Source organism: Neodiprion pinetum, chromosome 7, assembly GCF_021155775.2.
Source record: "Neodiprion pinetum isolate iyNeoPine1 chromosome 7, iyNeoPine1.2, whole genome shotgun sequence".
NCBI lineage: Eukaryota > Metazoa > Arthropoda > Insecta > Hymenoptera > Diprionidae > Neodiprion > Neodiprion pinetum.
In genome coordinates this window covers 855,396-873,207 of record NC_060238.1, presented here as the reverse complement: position 1 = coordinate 873,207, position 17,812 = coordinate 855,396, and the positions used below count along the sequence as shown (strand labels likewise).

Below are 17,812 nucleotides of genomic sequence, written 5' to 3'. Positions count from 1 at the left end.
TGCGGTGTATAATACTGTACCGATCTGCATTGATTGTTATAAATGTGTAAAAAACCAAAAAGAAAAAACAATGTAAAACAACGAAATGATATCGAAATTATAAAAAAATGTTTGTAAAAAGATGATGATAATAAACAGAGAAGCGTACGGAAGAAAAATATAGAAAACGTATCTTTTTCGACAAGAATGAATATAAAAATGAAGCAAAAGGGGGAAAACACATTTGAACCGAGCTTCATCTAAATCACGTTTGATTTTCAAGGCAGCGCTGCGATCGTCGTGTTGTTTGTTATATGCCTAGAATCAGCATCGTGTGTTGTATAATAAAGGATATAACACAGTTTAGCCGAAAAGTCGATTTCAACCCGGTGACGTTGTTCCTGATCCGCAATGACGTCTCATACCCATACCATCAGCATCACGATCATGATACCGCTATTATACACAACAAAAGTTAGATTGCGTGGTGTGCGATGAGAGCGTCATCGTGCAGGAAAGTTGAATTCAGTGAGTGAGTATCACTCGTGTCAGGTGCAAGTAGAGAGGTTCCGCCCTGCATCGTTCAATGGGATAAATGCAGAAGATCGAACGCGAGTGGGCACAAGAAGAAGAAGCAGAATTGTCACTTTCAGCGAATGCTATGCGATCGAAAACGTGTAAAGTTTGCACGTGTAACCGATTGCACGAAAGACTAGTTGTGCGTAACTAATTGGTTCGATACGAAAATTGGGGTGTAAGAAGGAATCATCCTACCATCATCTGCGGTTCGGAATACATAAAATGACCGAGGTATCCGAGTTCGTGCCGTAATTTATGTGAAATTTGGCGTAAAAACCGATCGATTATCTTATTTATTGCCTTCGTATGGAGAAATGGCTTCAAGACAGAAAGCTTTGGTTATTTGGTAGCACGTTACCTCTGCTGCCGAGAAGGTAAGAATTGACGAGGCTGAAGATAATATAACTTTACCGTAACGATAGGTCCGTAGAAAAAATCATTATTGGGCAGTTTTAGAATAACTTTTCAGAATCAGTGTATATTGTTTTGTTTTTTTTGTTATATAATGGCTTAATGCATTTCGGAAAATCAGAAAGGTGCGAATCAGCGATTGTTCCTAATCATATTGCGTCGTTACAGTAACGTTACTGACTTCACCCTCGTAAGGATTGTAACAGCGGTAGTCATAGACATGCAATGTGGTGTGAACGATGCCAGTTGCAGTATATTAATCAGCATCGATCGATTCCCTATTCCATTAATTACCGCATGTACGTACGTCTTTGTGTAATTGTACAAATGAACCGGAAACACATCATACATACGATGCATGGCGTGATTGTCGGCAGGTATGTCACACGCATTCAGGAATAACGCGAAACGCTGTATGCAACAGCGGCAGCATTATAAACTGTGCCGTGTCGTGTTATATCTCTAGTGCAGTAAAGTTCAAGGTCGTTCGTAAATAACCCTTGCACACGGTTACCCCAACCGGTAACTCGACTCCCTGAATCCTTCAGCTTTGATTTGATCACCAACGATCACGTCTTGCGATGATCGCCGAATACTGTATACGTAGAATATTTTTCTGACGTGTCGATCTAACACTGTCTCCGACGTTGTTCAAGTTCTGAATTGCAGACACACAAAAATTGTTCTACAGTGGGTAGTCCAGGTTGTCGTGAATTTTTAAACCGCAAATTTTTTACAGTGTGACGTATCATTCGTCCATTCTCTGTATTTATTATGAAAAAATCTATCGGTCACATGTGATGCGTCTGCATAGAATAGGCACTGGAATGCTAAACCAAAGGTGAGATTTTCGCCAAGACTTAGTGTCGACGAGTTACTCGATTGCATCATGTGAGAGATTTTTTTTCTTGGTATCCAAGGTCAAACGATAAGACACGTATCCATAGATGTCGACGTTTCATCAATTTTTCAAAAACAACCAGCATTCGGCGCTGCGTAATCATCGTCGCGCAAATTCGTCTTGTCCTTGCCTATAAATACCGCAGTAACAGAATAAATAATTATTATACGGTGGGGTAAAATATTCGTAACAAGGATGCGACTAGTCCTAGAAAAACACGGCTCACAATATTTTAAGGTTCGGTTATATCCATATCCAGCCGTGGTCGATTTATTGGTTTCTCAGGGTACCTATTTGAGAAAAGGAGCCGAACAGCTTGTGTACAGCAGCATGGCATAAGGACACGAGGGGTTAACCCGCGTGCAGAAGGTATTTCAAATATTGATTTCGGATAATCACGGGTGTGCGACTCGTCGTCGTGTAGACCTCAACTAAGCCTGGCTGCCTAAGGTTATGCCTACGCACAAACAGTTGTTTGACATGGGAAGCCAACCAGACGACGTCGTCGCGTTCTTCTACTTCTAATTCGTTCGGTGAAGTTTTGTGCGATTCGTCGCCGCGTAACGAGATACGAAATTGTTATTGTTTCAAAATTTATCGAGTTGAGCGATCTATATTTACGCCTTGTATCATTTAACTCCACTGCATTTTGATCTACTCCCTGTACATCGTTCGATTCGAACAATGATTAATTGAAACTGCGCGGGTTTGTTACAACCGCAATCCAGCAATCAATCAACGGCAGCTATAAGTTAGACAATTGCAATACTTCGACGTTTGATGAACGCTATACTAGGATTTTTGTACGTACAATTGTATATAATAAGGCCAATTGTTGTTACCCGCTTTTCACCGTCTGCAAAACACATGTAATATTCATTACGTGCACAATTATACGTATTATACCTCTACACCTTCTTACATTTATTTAAGTCTTGACATTCTTTCAGTATTACTATAAATCGGTCGATCAATTTTCTCCCACTTTCAACGACTCGTGGTTCAAATTATGCGCAAGATTCGAATTTCGTACGCATTAATCCGGCATGTGCGGATAGAATTTTACTCCGAATGTTTTCGGCGAATAATCGATCGCGAGTCGCGGTTCCAAGCTTGTCACATTAGAAGGTCAACGACCCCCGAGATTCGCGACTCGATCAGATCGATAGATCACAACGAGACGTATCGTTCAAACGCGACGAAGCAACGTGGATAATCAGACGTGAACAGAGCGGCGAAATAAAAATATTTCACTAAGTAAACAGGTAAATGTTTTATTACCAACATTTTATCTTGGTTAATTCAATGACACGCGTCACTTTTCGGCTGACAGCTCCAGTGTAAAGTGGTATGCGCGGATTAACTACGACGCGTGTCTTCAACGTCTAATTTTTAACCCCGTGTGTATTATTCCTAATTTCTATGTATAATCAACGGTGCTGAAAACGTGAAGTTTATTTTTTTCTTCACAAATTATTGTGCGTTATGACGTTCGTTTGTGCCTGTAATTAATACCGTCGCTTGAGCTGTCCTAAATTATCGGTATAGTCGTTGTCATGTTAAAAGATTTGAAATTTGCCGCTGCAAGCTGCGATAATTTATTATACAGCAATCGGTCTAAAAAATCTCCCTGTTGCACCGGTAATTTTGTAGTGCACCTTATTGAGATTGAATTTAACAGTTTTATCCGAATCAAATGTAATTGCACGTCGTTTAAAAAATTCCAAATTATCGCTATTTAAATTAAATCAATTATCCAACAATAAGCTGTATATAATAATATGTGTGATACTAATCATAAATTTGTTTCATGATTATCGAGAGAAAAACAATCTTCTAAAATAATTTCTATTGTTTTTTTTTTCTACATTGAATATCTTGAATCGACAATTACATATTTACGAAAATCAAGAGAGCAAAAAAACGCAAGATAAAAATTCTGCACGGGATTGCGCAGACGCGGAAATGTACGTGTTATGCCCACTACGTTGGACGGCATGCGGAGTGCGATAATATTAAACTTTCAGGGGAACATTGACCATCGGTCAATGCCGGCGGCAACCCCTCGTCAGTTATTGTTACCCGGCCTTCCTCGAGTGTCTCCCGCAAAATAATCTATAGATTATAATGCTATTCGCCCAACAATTTTCCCTGCCCTGTCTCAGCAAGTACAAAAAGTGGGTTTTTGTTTCCAGTTAGCTAAACTATATCATCCTCCTTTCTCACAAGTGTCGAAAATCCCGTTCGTTCTCTCGAAAGAAACGTTACCCCCGAAATTCGCGTGTATTGAAAATAATCATTCATCTTTTCGCGATTGTGAACATTAATGTTTTCCAAACCTTTTTCGCAACCGTTGCAGGTCCCGGGCGCCAAGCAAGACCATGGAACGTTACGAGCGTCTTGCCAGGCTCGGTGAGGGAAGCTACGGTGTTGTCTTTCAATGCCGAGATCGTCAGACCGGGCGACTCGTCGCTGTGAAAAAGTTTCAACAGACGGAGGACGATCCTCTGATCCGTAAAATCGCCCTCAGAGAAATACGCTTGCTAAAGGTAGGTAAAGTATATGTGGCTACGATATGGAAAAATAACGAGACTGGAATAAAATTTTTATCGGTGTAAAATGTTCGTATCGTGCATCATTCGACGACACATGGCCGATGCTTGGCTACGCTATAACGCGACTTTCTGACCAGTGGTCAATAACTGAGTCGCCCTCGACGTTCGATACCTTCGCGTGTCGGTCCGCAAGCAACGGCTTGCGAACGGTCTTATCATCGCTGGATATCAAAAGCAAGCCCACCTAAAGTGTCCCAGAGCGCGAAGAGTTCTACCTTGTTATTACACTTGAGTTCAGAGGAAAAGTTTTCTTTTCCGAATTTTCGTTAGGCACCCGAATTTAGATTTACCTACTTCTGCAAGACCGACAGCGTGACAATAATTTTCAGAACCTGAAGCATCCGAACCTCGTGAACCTGCTGGAGGTGTTCAGGCGGAAGCGCAAGCTGCACTTGGTCTTCGAATACTGCGAGCACACGCTGCTGAACGAGATGGAAAAATTCCCCAAGGGTTGCCCGGACTCGACGACCCGTCAGCTGACCTGGCAGATACTTCAGGGTATCGCCTACTGCCACAGGCTCGGTTGCGTCCACAGGGACGTTAAGCCGGAAAACATCCTTTTAACCAGCGACGGTGTCGTCAAACTGTGCGATTTCGGTTTCGCGAGGATGCTAAGCCCTGGCGAAAACTACACCGAATACGTTGCGACACGGTGGTACAGGGCACCCGAATTATTGGCGAGTAGCTATGATCTCGGTGCACGATCAATTCAATTCAATTCAATTCTCAGATAATTTCTCAATTCAATTTAAATCTCGCGTCATTTCTCAATTCTATTCAATTCAATTCAATTCAACTCGACTCTCAATTTTAATTCAATTAAATTCAATTCCATTCAATGCACCGCAACGCAATTCAATTGCCACTTAATATCTGAATTTAATTCAATTCAATTGATAACTCGATCATCGGGTTTAACTCGAAACCAGGTAGGTGACACGCAGTACGGGACGCCGGTCGACGTCTGGGCGATAGGATGCGTGTTCGCGGAATTGGTGAGGGGCCAGGCGTTGTGGCCGGGGAAATCGGATGTCGATCAGCTCTACCTGATACGAAAAACTCTCGGCGATTTGCTGCCGAGGCACATAGCGATATTTCAGCAGAACGAATTTTTCGCCGGTGTTACGCTGCCAGCGCCTCAGACGATCACTCCCCTCGAAGATTCTCTGCCCAACAGACCGAGTGCTCCGTTACAGGTCCATTGACATACACACATAATATATAGACACGTATGCATTTACAAATATTTATACCGCGTTAAGAGAATTAACTTCATTCGAGTATCCCGAGTTTCGGATAGTAAACTTATCGATCAATTCAGACAACAAAGTTCAAAGTTTCTAATGAAACTGTTCAGAATTTGCTGCCCGCTACTCCTCGTCCTTTTATAATTTAATCACTATTTGTACCTATTCGCAGATCGACTTCCTTACGAAATGCTTGGATAAAGATCCCGAGAAGAGATGGACCTGCGATCAGCTGTTGGAGCACCTATACTTTGAAAATTTTCACTTCAAAATGCCGGACGTTGAGATGGAAGAGTTTGAAAAATTGCGAAAGTATCGGGACAGAAGCAGAGTGAGTGTCTTTTTGCAGTTTTTTATATTCTGCAGAAAAAAAAATAGAAGAACAAAATTAAACTCTATTGCAAAAACGATACCTTCCCTTTTTTTTTGGTATTTCCAGAATGCGAACTACAGTCAAATGGTATTACCCCAGTTGCCCAAAGTTGGTATGTCGCATAACGTTCATCACAATCAGAATGAAAATCACCGGCCGAAAAGCTCGTCGAGACAGCAACAACCGAACTTCGATCATTTACCGACCATATGAGAGATTCCTCGAATTATAAACCGGCATAATAATGGTAACAATAAGAATAAGAAAAACATAAAGAACTACGGCATTATTATAATAGTTATAATAGCAACAACGACGACATTATTTCTTAAAGTCTATACTGTGAAATATACAATTATACTCACATTCATTATCTCGCAAAGATGCATAATCGTATTATTCATAAATGTCATCTGCATCGTCGTTGTTGGCCGGTACTTGAATGATTTGTTTCCCATCACAATCACCGTTATTATTAGTACGAAAAAGACATTGATCCGTTCGATTCCTGCAAACGGTTTGTATATTATTAAAATTTATTATAATTACAATTATCACGATTGTTATTATTATTATTACTATCATTATTATTATTTTATTCTTAGGCGCGGTTATCGCGATCGGCAAACCGTTATTATTATTCTATCATCAGAACGTGAATTTATATTCCTAAAAATGACTTACAATTACTGTACGAAGATTGTTGCTCTACAGCTTTACTCATGTTTAAATACGAGTATCATATTCAGTGTCGATAATACAACGAATAAAATGTTATTCTATTTCTATGCCATTTATTAGTTTAGCCCCATGAATAAGCGTGGTTTAGATTATAGAAATATCTCAAAAGATAAGTTAGACTCTAATTATTCACACGATTGAAGTTAGTAACGAAATATTGGGGAAAAAAGTGACCATTTTCGTAATTTTACAATGACTTTGAAGGAACTGAGATTACGGCATGTGAGTATGTTTTGTTTTATTACAGTTTTACTGAATGTCGTGCAATTTCAAAATCGCGAAATAACGGTTTTTCCTCAGCATGAATCGTTACGATAACGTTCCTAACTTCAATGCGATAATTATTCGTACTCTTGCCCATGAGATAAGTGAGAATTTCCACTGTGGCATAATTTAGTAGTAATAATGAGTATAAGAAGAAACATTCTCACCTGCAGTTGCACAGACACGAATGAAATGATGACGATTGCTATCGATCCTATCGATACAGCGAGACAGTAAATCCGGCGTTTGCTCCTCAAGATGGCGGCTCGATCGTTTGTCATTTGTTTGCAGCGGCGTGACGTCACACAGATATTATACCGCCAAAAAATAGTTGAGATTATTCCGTATACCGAAAAACCGAATTTGGCAATGTTGAATTTTTTGATATTCTCGAATATTTTTGGATAGTTTTCACAGATGCAGGCTAACGGACAGTTGGGTCGGTATTAAAGTCGCTGGGTTAGAACGGCGGCACGGCTTACGCGGTTCTGTAATTCTGCAATTCTTTAACCGTCGAACTCTTTGTCGAGTCAAGGACAATTTTCACACTCACGATGATTAGTTAGCTAGCAGTGGACGTTTAACGCATGGATTGATTAGGTCAGTGCGAATTTCTCACTGCATTGATCTAACGTGCACTGTGTCAATGATTTAATCGAACTCCGCTTGCAAGACTGACAATATGGGACCAAAGATCGTCTGCTGTTTTTGATATTCACACAGAGTTCATAGATGACGCCAAGTCACGACTCGGATTTGATAAAAGATTAACACGACAAGATTATACCTATGTAGACAGATTATATCGTGCGTGTAACGTGATAGCTCTGAGAGAATTTCACTTTTCTTCGTCATGAAATGAAGTAAATTTACGACATGAAGCACGTTGCGTTTAACTGACGAGCTACGTTAGAACCGTGTTCAAAATTCTGAGGTTTAATGGGTTTGCGAGAACTTTATTGCATTTGCAATATGAACTACTCCTATGCCATCCTCCGCAACTCTTATTTATAAACAAACATACAACAAGGGTACTTTGGAGAGTGGCTAAAGTCAGAAAAGTAAATCCCGCCTGATCGCAGGCAGCTTGAATAACGGATATGCAAGGTGTATAATCAATAATAAAGATAGTAAATAATTGTTGCATTCTTTCAGAATTTAAGTGGCCGTTTTAATTACTTGGTGTCGATTCTCAGGAAGAAATTGTGCCTGAGTTTCGATCGTCTTAAGTAGGAGTGTCCCTTCGGCTGTCGCTGATGTTCGATTCGCGTATAAACGCTCTTTCGTTTCACAAGCCCGAATCTACGAGCCGGATAATCCGGCTGTGTAGCTTCCACCATTTCCCAATGACCAAAGGGGCAGGGTTCCTCCTTGTCGAGGATTCCCATTCTTCTGAACAGCTCCACACGGCTGGTATTTTCTCGCATCGGCCCCGTCGGCACTTGAAAGAGGAGGTAATGCGTCAGAGGATAGCGCGGTGGAAGACTCAGGCTTCTGTCCCACGCCTCTAGCTCGACATTGAACAATTTCCGGATACCAGCTGTTATAAGCTGAAGATGCTCTTTTATAATTCGCAAACCTTGCTTCTTAGGATAATAATAAAATTCTACTATGAAGTCGCAACTGCTATATACTCGCCTTTATGTGGCTCAGGTCCCGAATACCGATCTTTGGACAGACGGAGGCATCGACGCGGATCAAACGACGACCGTTTATGAAATTTTTGACAAAACAGTCCTGTAGGCAGGTCGAGGAAAATCCAAACGATGATTCAGCTTTTCTTTCAGCAGAATTTTCATCAGATTTTTATCGGTATATGTACTTTGTATTGCGCGAGGCCGATCTCGTTTCTCAACCACTTGACCACTCTCTCGACATCCCAATGCCAGCAATCCGGCATCGAAGCATTGTTCACAATATCACCTGCAGCGTGGAGAAGGTCCGGAGGACTCGGTAGCCAGGGTTGATATTTACTACAACAGAAATAACATTTTCGGTTGTACAGACCTTACGACTTATAATTTGAATCCACTGAATGCGTGAGCTAACTTTTCGACAGGAATTTCGTTGATAATTTTCATCCGTTCCGGAATCACGGTTCTGATAATATATCGCGACATTGCGAATGATAACTAATTTCCATCAATGTCAAACGGCGCGAAAAACAATGAGCAACGACTTGAAAGAAAAATCAGAAATAAACCGATGCCCGCTTGAAATCGTCGAGGATTCGGTGATTCGGGAAGTGTCCCGAAAACAAACGATAGGAGCGAAGAGACTGCGCGCGCATCCGGCGTTGCGGTAGCGGAACGGCTGAATCGACGTAGATCAAGAAAGTGAAGGTAGGCACCTACTGCCACTTTGGCATTACGTCAATGGTAGATCTCGCTCGTTCGTATTAGGGAGGAGGTGCCGTGACCGCCATTGTTTCGACTGGTTTGGATATTGTGTATCGCGCAGAGGAACAATCAGGGATCATCGTCAGCAGCAGCATCGGAATCAGTTCAGTCGTTAGTGCGAGTCGAAAGCCCGAGCCTTACCGAGCGGCAAGGTTCTCCTAAGTACCTCGAAAGTGTGGTGGAAATATAAATAACGGTTGTAGTTTGAAAAATAGCATGTCCACAATGAACCCCGAATAGTGAGTATACAAGTCCCGTAATTAAGCCTGCATATCCTGTCATCGCGTGCATAAGCATTATATCGGCACGAGCATCGCCGTATCGTCAGTCGTCAGTTTCGTTCCGCCGTCGTCATCCGCGACGTCGTCGTCTGTCCGTCGCTGTGTGTACCCTATTGAAATGCATGACGTGCCAGTTTCTTCTCCGTTTCTCCAACAACTTTGGGCGAGAGCAGTGCCAGATTTTATATCCCGTCGAGTCGACGTTCGCCGCGCGCGATACGCGCAGTTATTCGTCTTCTCGCTGCCCCAATCCGTTATTGTGAAAATCGAAATCGTCTACGGAAGTGAAGAAAGAACGCCAAATCCTCGCTCCATCACCGCCAGAACGTCGATACTATGCCAATTACGCAGTTGCTCTACGTACTACTACGCTTTTGTGTACATTTGCGATTATTGTTTCGTCCGTCGCCGTCCCAGCAGCATAGGAAATATTCTGAGTCACATCGTGTCGAGCACTGACAGATCTCGCCCCTCCCTCCCTCTCTCCCCGCCCTTGATCGTTGTCTCTTTCTCACTCGCCAGTCGCGCTTTTCGATCGTGAAACACGGGAATCTAGCATTATTCGTTCGGCCGACCGCGCGTGTCGCACTTTCAGACTTTGTCCTCGTCCCACGCCCGCAATTGCAATCCCAGGTCGTCATTGTTTACGCCGATGATGCTCGAACTAGTCGGTTGTTCGTAATTGATTTAGTCATTCGTGGCGATTAACGACCACGTCACCATCGAGCCGATGATGACGATGATGTTGCGAAAAATGATGCTTTTTTCTTTCTTTATCTCTCTTTTATTTGTTTTTTCTTTCTTCGCTAAAAAAGAGCTGGTCTTTCCTATTCTCGTCATTTTTATTTTTTATTCTACTTTTTTAACCGACGATGACCTTGTTTTCCTTATTTCAGTGACTACTTGTTCAAACTTTTGCTCATCGGCGACTCTGGCGTTGGAAAGTCTTGTCTGCTGCTCCGTTTTGCCGACGATACTTACACAGAGAGCTACATTAGCACCATCGGAGTCGACTTTAAAATAAGAACGATCGATCTTGATGGTAAAACGATAAAATTGCAAATATGGGACACTGCAGGACAGGAGAGGTTCAGGACTATAACATCTTCCTATTATCGTGGGGCGCACGGCATCATTGTCGTCTACGACTGCACGGATCAGGAATCATTCAATAATGTCAAACAGTGGCTTGAGGAAATCGATCGCTATGCTTCCGACAATGTTAACAAGCTACTTGTAGGCAACAAGTGCGATTTGCACACTAAAAAAGTGGTCGACTATACAACAGCTAAGGTAAATTTATCCTAAATGAGTTGACTGAAAAATTCATGTACCCAGAATTCTCTTTTCTTCTTCACCCTCAATTGTGGTTATCTTACTCTCATTTTTTACCGCTAGGAATATGCCGAGCAACTACAAATACCATTCCTGGAAACATCTGCGAAAAATGCAATGAATGTCGAACAGGCTTTCATTACGATGGCTGCGGAAATTAAAACGAGAGTTGGTCCTCCGTCGAGCGCAGCTAGTGACCCGGCCAACAAAGTCAAGATTGATCAAGGCCGCCCGATTGAGACATCCAAGTCGGGGTGCTGCTGAAACATCTGAACATTTTCTCTCACTGCTAATTATTGTGAGTTAACCTTTTCTCTTATGCATTATGCAAGCAGAGTTGAAAACAGAATGTGTAGAACGGAGTTACTTTTAGCAACATCTTCTCTCGACTTAGAAAAATCTCTAATCATTGTTTATTCGTTATTTGTTTCCAAAGATTTTTTTGCTTCATATTTTCAAGTAAAACAAACTCGGGTATTATAAATGTAAGAGGTATGCATGAATTCGAAATGAGAATTCAAAATTAGAATCTTATTTGAATAGTATTGTCGGTACTTTTTTACGCTCGTGTTATTTGCTCCAAGTTTTCATAATTTCGAACCCAATCTATGCTGAATAAGTCGAATGAAAAGATGTTTCCATCTGTTTTCAGCACGGCGTCGCAATTTGGCAGTCCTATTTGACGGTCGGCGATATATAAAAAGAAAAACAAGAACCACCCTCCCATCTTCCATCTCCTCCCTCTCCACTGCGCAATAATAGCGAGTTCCACGACAAGTTCCCCCCAAGAAACACACAAAAAAAAAAAAGGAAAACCTAATCAACGTCATCACACGGACCATCCCAACTCCCCTACAGGAATAGGGAGTTGGTAAAATAAAACAAAAGAAGAAAGGAAAGAAAACAAAAAGAAGTGAAAAAGAAATCGTCAACAAAATTTCTAGTTTTCTTATAATCTATTATTATTTTAAACAAAACTAATTATACTTGGCAAATAATAATAATAATAACGATGATAATGATAATAGTAATAATAATATTGGACGTTGGCCACGTCGTTGCGATCGATTTTAGCTGAGGAAAGAAAGAACCGAAAATACAAGGCAAAAATAATAACAATAATGATTAGGATAAAGAGGAAATAGATCAATTTTTTTTTTTTAATGCGAATACTCGCGTGTGCGCGGATTTATAATAATAATGGTAATGACAACTGTAAGTTACATCTTTGTTATTATTGAAATTTTTCTTTCTACCCTAATTCATCACTAATCATTATCCTGCACAGATAGATATTTGCGATCATCCCAGTTTCCCCCACGTGCAGGCTACGTCGTCGAATTGTGCGAATAATTGTTATTCCATAGGTACTACGGAAAAGAGAAAATTCTTTTTATTATTGTACTTGAATGATCGTGTAATAATATATACAACCATCATTATTATAACTATTATCATTAGTATTATTATTATTGCCATCGTCGTCATCATCATTATCATCGTCATCGTCATCACCATCATCATCGTCACCACCATCATCATCATCATCGGCGGTGGTTTGGATCGCCAAATAATCGAGAGAATAATTTCGATTACAATTCGAAAAAAGAGGGGGAAACACGCGATCCTCACCCTCTCCTTGAAATTATAGCTAGTTGCAATTAACGGTTACATACTGTACGTGTACGTATAAGCATAGAAGAGGAAGAAGAAGAATAAACAGTCAAAGGCGAAATGGAAAAGCGTTACAAAGGCAACTTATTTTTAATGTTTCGGGCTATCTTTTATAATATCTTCGTTATTATCTTTATATATGAATGTTATTGAAATTGATGTATCTACATGCACACATTTTGCCTACAGTTCATATACTACTTTTCGTAACAACATACAGTGTAATATAGTATGGTGTGTCACATAGTTGCGAGTTTTCGGTGAGATTATTATCTTTTACACAGACCGAAACGTACTTTCTTTATCCTTTTGTTTTTTCTATCTCGACAGCGTTTCCATTTTCCTCTATTCTTCTTTTTTTTTTTTGTCCCGTCCGGATTCTTGGATCACTATGGTGTGAATATTATTTTTTTCCGAATACATTATAGGTACGATAGGTATAGGTTTTTGATCGCAAGAACGGGAAAGACGGGCGGGTTGAAAAATGTTAATCGAAGTTGGATCGATAAAAGTACATACGCATGCACACACATACCTGTAGATCGAAGACTCACGCTGCAGAAATTTTGTGCACTTTTGATTAACGAATATCGTACGCATGCTGCAGCAAAGCGTGCGCTGGATGAAAATTACTTAATTATTCCTCTGCAGCCCCTTGTGCTTTTCATTTTTTCTGTACGATGCAATTAAACATTGACTGACAATGGCAAGAACACTTTTCGAAAACAGTTATAGGTATGTACGGAGAAATATCGATGCGAGACAGTGTATTTGTATTTTATATACAAAAACGATAGGATAAAATTATAATAGACGTATAAATAGAAATTAAAATAGTTGTACACGCTGGAAAACGAAAAGAATAAAATAAAATTAAGTTAAATTATCTTATTAAGGCATAAGGTAAAACTACATTTTATACAAAAACAAGCGCAAGAGATAGAAAGGAAAACAATCGTTGGTACAGATGGACTGTAGTAACAGTATAAATATCGGGTAATATCACCACGGTTTGATTTTAATGGTAAAAAAGAAGAAGAAGAAGAATCAGAAGAGAAAAGAAATATGAAAATAAAATCAAGTAAAAACAATAATATGCGCCATGAAGAGGTAAATAAATAAATAGAGGCGCGTTTGTGCGTGCGTGATAAACATTGTAGTTTCATTATATCCGCATAACGTGCTTTTTCTTTTTCTCATTATTAAATCACGCAACTAATTAATTACTGTTATTACTATTCTTATTACTATTGTGTCGTGCACCGCTGCTCTGTCGTGTTTGTTATTTTTAGGATTAAAATTAAATAAAGAAAATGATTAAGCGAGAAAACGGAAGACGACAACAATATTCACATACATGCAGGGATGATAGCGATGTATAATTCTCTATATGTATGATTCTTATGTAGTTAATATTACACGGTAACGATGGTGAAAAATTGATAAAAAACTAAATAAAAATTGAAAAAGAAATCCAAGAAAACCGAACGAAACTGGAATATCGAAGCCTTTGAATTTTCCATTTAAAATTAATGAATAAATATAGTCAATTATGCATAAGGTGTGATACGTTATGCGTTTATTTTTCTTTGTTTTTTTTTTTAATTCGTTGCGAAATGCATCAATCTACAACTGGTTTTTCTACACCTGGTTCATTCTAGGAACTTGACTTTTTGTTACCCCTCCCAACGTGGCCTGAACTTTTGGCTTACCGATATTTTCTTTGTTCGGCTTCTGTAAATTTATCGGAATCACGTACATGAAATAGAAAAGGTATCACCGTATTTACAACTGTTTCAATTTTCTTCCACATTAATGTTTCAATAACGTTTTACATGGTATAGTTTAAAAGTCCGCGCATTTTCCACCATTATTCAACGACTCTGTCTGCATTTTCGCTGTCGATACTTTTGTTTTATTTTCATTTATTCATTCATTTATTTACGTATAAAAATGGCTCATAATATAAATATTAATCTATTTTTTTTACTTTTGACCTGCAATTTAAGCTACACGCTATTTTTTCCCCTTTAACATAGAAAGGACCGAATCACTTCTCTCTAATAGCTTTTTGAATTCCTCTCTGTAACTGAATGCTGTTACCACATCCGTCAAATCATCGATCGAGTTGTTCTGTAATGAAAAAATTGCTCTCACGAACGGTGCTTCTTTGTCCCAGTAGTAAATAATTATTCTAAATTAACTCACAAGTTTAGTTTCCTCGTCTTCCAATGAACGCAACTCCAATTTCGCTTGGTCAAATGAATTGACTATATGGGCTATCACATCATATACTTTATGCATTCTTGACGTTCTTGGATTGTAACTTCTGATTAGTGAAAGCTAGATGGAAGAAAACAAATTGAAAGATTCAATAGGGCACTATTGCTGTTCAGTCAGAAAGTTAAATTACCAATTCACGAAGCGTTACTGGAATACTATCACGTTCTACGGTGAGTTGATCAATACTTTCGATCAGCGTATCAAGTGATATTCTATGCGTGTTGGGACTCTCGGGTATTGAAGATTGGCTTTTTTGTCTGCGATCTAGATCTTCCGTATTTTTTATTATAATGTTCGCTTCAATTTGATTGAGCTAAAAAATAATAAATAAATGAATAAAACTAATTTAAATGTAACTCAACAACAGCGATGAAAATTGCAAATTCGTGTTGGCTCACCTTATCAACCAGACGGGAAATTTTCATCTCCAGTCGTTGAAAGTGTTTTTTAGGACATCTAGCACATTTGTCAACTCTATTTTTGACAAAGGCAAGAGCTTCCTTTGCTTCTTGTATATGCTCGTTAATTTCGACGGTCATGTGGTATTTCTCGCTCATACTTTCTATTTTCTGTTTTGCAGTAGCCGTCTGTAATTAGGTATTAGATTGTAATATCGCATGTCGTACACATAGTTTCCACCATATCTTTGCGTCAATTTTAGGGCTGTCGAACATTGGAGGAATTTTATTGGTACGAAACAAAATGAAATAAATTGTAATAACAATAAACTCAACGTCAATATTAATATGCTTGCATTTTAAATTAAATATAATTTAAGAACAGCGATCAAAATTGCAAAGTCGCGTTGGCTCACCTTCTGAGTCAGAGTGATCATTTTGGCGTTCAGTGCTTGAATATATTTTTCAGGACGTTTACGAGCTTTCTCAGCTAGAACGCTGAGACATGCAAGAGCTTCCCTTGCGTCTTTCAAATCCTCGTGGATTTCATGGGTTCTGTAGTCTTGCTCCGTCAATCTCATGTCTTTCTCATCTGCCGAAGCCATCTGTAATTAGGTATTGGATTGTAATATCGCATGTCGTGTACATAGTTTCCACCATATCTTTGGGTCAATTTCAGGTCTGTTAAAGATTAGAGGAATCTTATTGGATCGAAACAAAATGAAATAAATTATAATAACAATAAACTCAACAACAATATTAACATGTCAACTATGAAGGAATATTACCGCTCGACTTTATCTGGTTGGTACACGCGATAGAATTTTAACCAAGCAAATAAATTATAACAACCATAAACCTAACGACAATGCTAACACGTTATCTGTGAAGGATTACTATCGCTAGACCTTACCTTTAGGCGTTTGCGGTTAAACTGCTCGCTAAGCCTCTTTAGACCCGATTTGTCTCTCGGGTCATCCGCGATACACGCACAAGGTGACACGTCCTTTGGACCCAAGAGCGAACACAAAAACATACACGCTCGAATTCGCAACATCCAAAGTACCTGTAACAGGTCCGGCCACAGAGTTCCAAACGAAGATTATAAATCTCTGAGTTCATCCAAGGACATGAAGGCGGTTTTTTCTTTTAATTCTTATTCAATGTCAGTTAACTCGGTATGTTTATCATTTAATTTCTACCTTAGTTCAGCAGTCTCTAAATCAAAGTCGTACTTTTCTTGTCTCGGAACATAAAAACTTCCGTTAAAGAGGATCTAATTTTACTCCATAAACGAGTAATAACGAGAGCCCGTATAGCCTCGCAAACTTACTTCACTTACTTTAGAATACTTAGCCTCTGAAGAGTAGAAGCTGGATTGAAGCTGGCAATTCACTTTTCCAACATCTTTGCTAATAGTTTTCACGGAATCAGTTCCCTTTCTAAATCAGAGATTTGAAGTTGGCGTGATTTTAATCTTCCAATTAATGCTTCGACTTCAGCTGATCATAAGTAATTGATTATCAATCTGCCTTACTGCAAAAAATTTTTACTTCCTGGGTGTAATACCAAGTTCATAATTAACAAAACACAAACGATTTTAGCAATTCTTTAACTTCTTACAACGGCAGCAGCAAACTCAGCTTTTTTCCCTATAAGAACGCCAGTTTTATAAATTCCTCGTCGCATCAATTCAATTCATGATAAAGCTTTGCTTCAAACACCTCATCCTTTGTAGTCATTACCATTTCTAGTTACGACACTTTTGCCCTCTGTGAATACAATGAAAATTCAATGAAATTATGTAATCTTTAAATATGCAGATTTTAGCTGGCCAATTGATCTGAAACAATGATTTCACGCGTATTATACGTATATGTCCGTTTCGTTTCTTATACCAGCAATTCAATCAATCCTCAAGTTGGTTTCTGATTTTTTTTTCCACAACTTTTTCATTCTTGGGACTCTGAACTTTTTTTTATCCCCCCCCCCCCCCCCCCCCCCCAACATAGCCTGCACATTTGGCTTACCGATATTTTCTTTGTTTGGCTCCGTTAAATTTATCGGAATGCTGTAAACGACGTAGAAAAGGTATTTACAGCTTTACATATTACCGTTCAAAAGTTTGCAATAACGGACTGTACAACGTTTCGTGATTTTGAACTGTGATTCATTCATCATCTTCCCAGCATTCGATTCGCCGATCAATTGTTGATTTTCCCTCATTAAATCTTGGATCCGTTCCTAAATTTCCACGTTCAATTTCCAATTCAATGACGTTTCACGGTTCAAGTTAGTCAAATTTACCTGCGCATTGTGAAGTTCTTACTGC

At 39.3% G+C, this 17,812-nt stretch overlaps 3 protein-coding genes and 1 non-coding gene across 9 annotated transcripts; 2 read left to right on the top strand and 2 right to left on the bottom strand.

Moving 5' to 3' along the window:
- Positions 1-377: 377 nt before the first annotated feature.
- Positions 378-6,886, top strand: LOC124223058 (cyclin-dependent kinase-like 4). 5 transcript variants are annotated; one of them, XM_046634678.2, is made up of 6 exons: positions 378-932; positions 4,230-4,419; positions 4,815-5,162; positions 5,415-5,681; positions 5,905-6,063; positions 6,172-6,886. In XM_046634678.2, the coding sequence occupies exons 1-6, from the start codon at positions 865-867 to the stop codon at positions 6,316-6,318; spliced, it is 1,179 nt and encodes a 392-aa protein (XP_046490634.1). In that variant the 5' UTR covers positions 378-864; the 3' UTR covers positions 6,319-6,886. The 5 variants fall into 5 exon arrangements, with proteins under 5 accessions (XP_046490634.1, XP_046490637.2, XP_046490638.1 ...); XM_046634681.2 differs by lacking the exon at positions 378-932 and adding an exon at positions 1,324-1,810; XM_046634682.2 differs by lacking the exon at positions 378-932 and adding an exon at positions 2,055-2,673.
- A 1,359-nt stretch (positions 6,887-8,245) lies between these two features.
- LOC124223061 (uncharacterized) lies at positions 8,246-9,494 on the bottom strand. The gene is made up of 3 exons (XR_011177585.1): positions 9,160-9,494; positions 8,749-9,083; positions 8,246-8,660 (listed from the first exon to the last, which is right to left on the bottom strand). It is a non-coding gene; the product is annotated as an uncharacterized protein (transcript).
- A 111-nt stretch (positions 9,495-9,605) lies between these two features.
- Positions 9,606-11,940, top strand: Rab1 (RAS oncogene family member Rab1). Of its 2 annotated transcripts, none has more exons than XM_046634687.2 (4): positions 9,606-9,748; positions 10,687-11,083; positions 11,189-11,423; positions 11,778-11,940. In XM_046634687.2, exons 1-3 carry the CDS (start codon positions 9,726-9,728, stop codon positions 11,387-11,389), a joined length of 621 nt encoding a protein of 206 aa, XP_046490643.1. In that variant the 5' UTR covers positions 9,606-9,725; the 3' UTR covers positions 11,390-11,423; positions 11,778-11,940. The 2 variants fall into 2 exon arrangements, with proteins under 2 accessions (XP_046490643.1, XP_046490642.1); XM_046634686.2 differs by lacking the exon at positions 9,606-9,748 and adding an exon at positions 9,894-10,150.
- A 351-nt stretch (positions 11,941-12,291) lies between these two features.
- LOC124223260 (uncharacterized) lies at positions 12,292-17,795 on the bottom strand. Its single transcript, XM_069137762.1, has 8 exons — positions 17,788-17,795; positions 16,823-16,922; positions 16,394-16,546; positions 15,897-16,085; positions 15,481-15,669; positions 15,213-15,395; positions 15,008-15,142; positions 12,292-14,932 (listed from the first exon to the last, which is right to left on the bottom strand). The coding sequence occupies exons 1-8, from the start codon at positions 17,793-17,795 to the stop codon at positions 14,816-14,818; spliced, it is 1,074 nt and encodes a 357-aa protein (XP_068993863.1). The 3' UTR covers positions 12,292-14,815.
- Between the last annotated feature and the right edge of the window lie 17 nt (positions 17,796-17,812).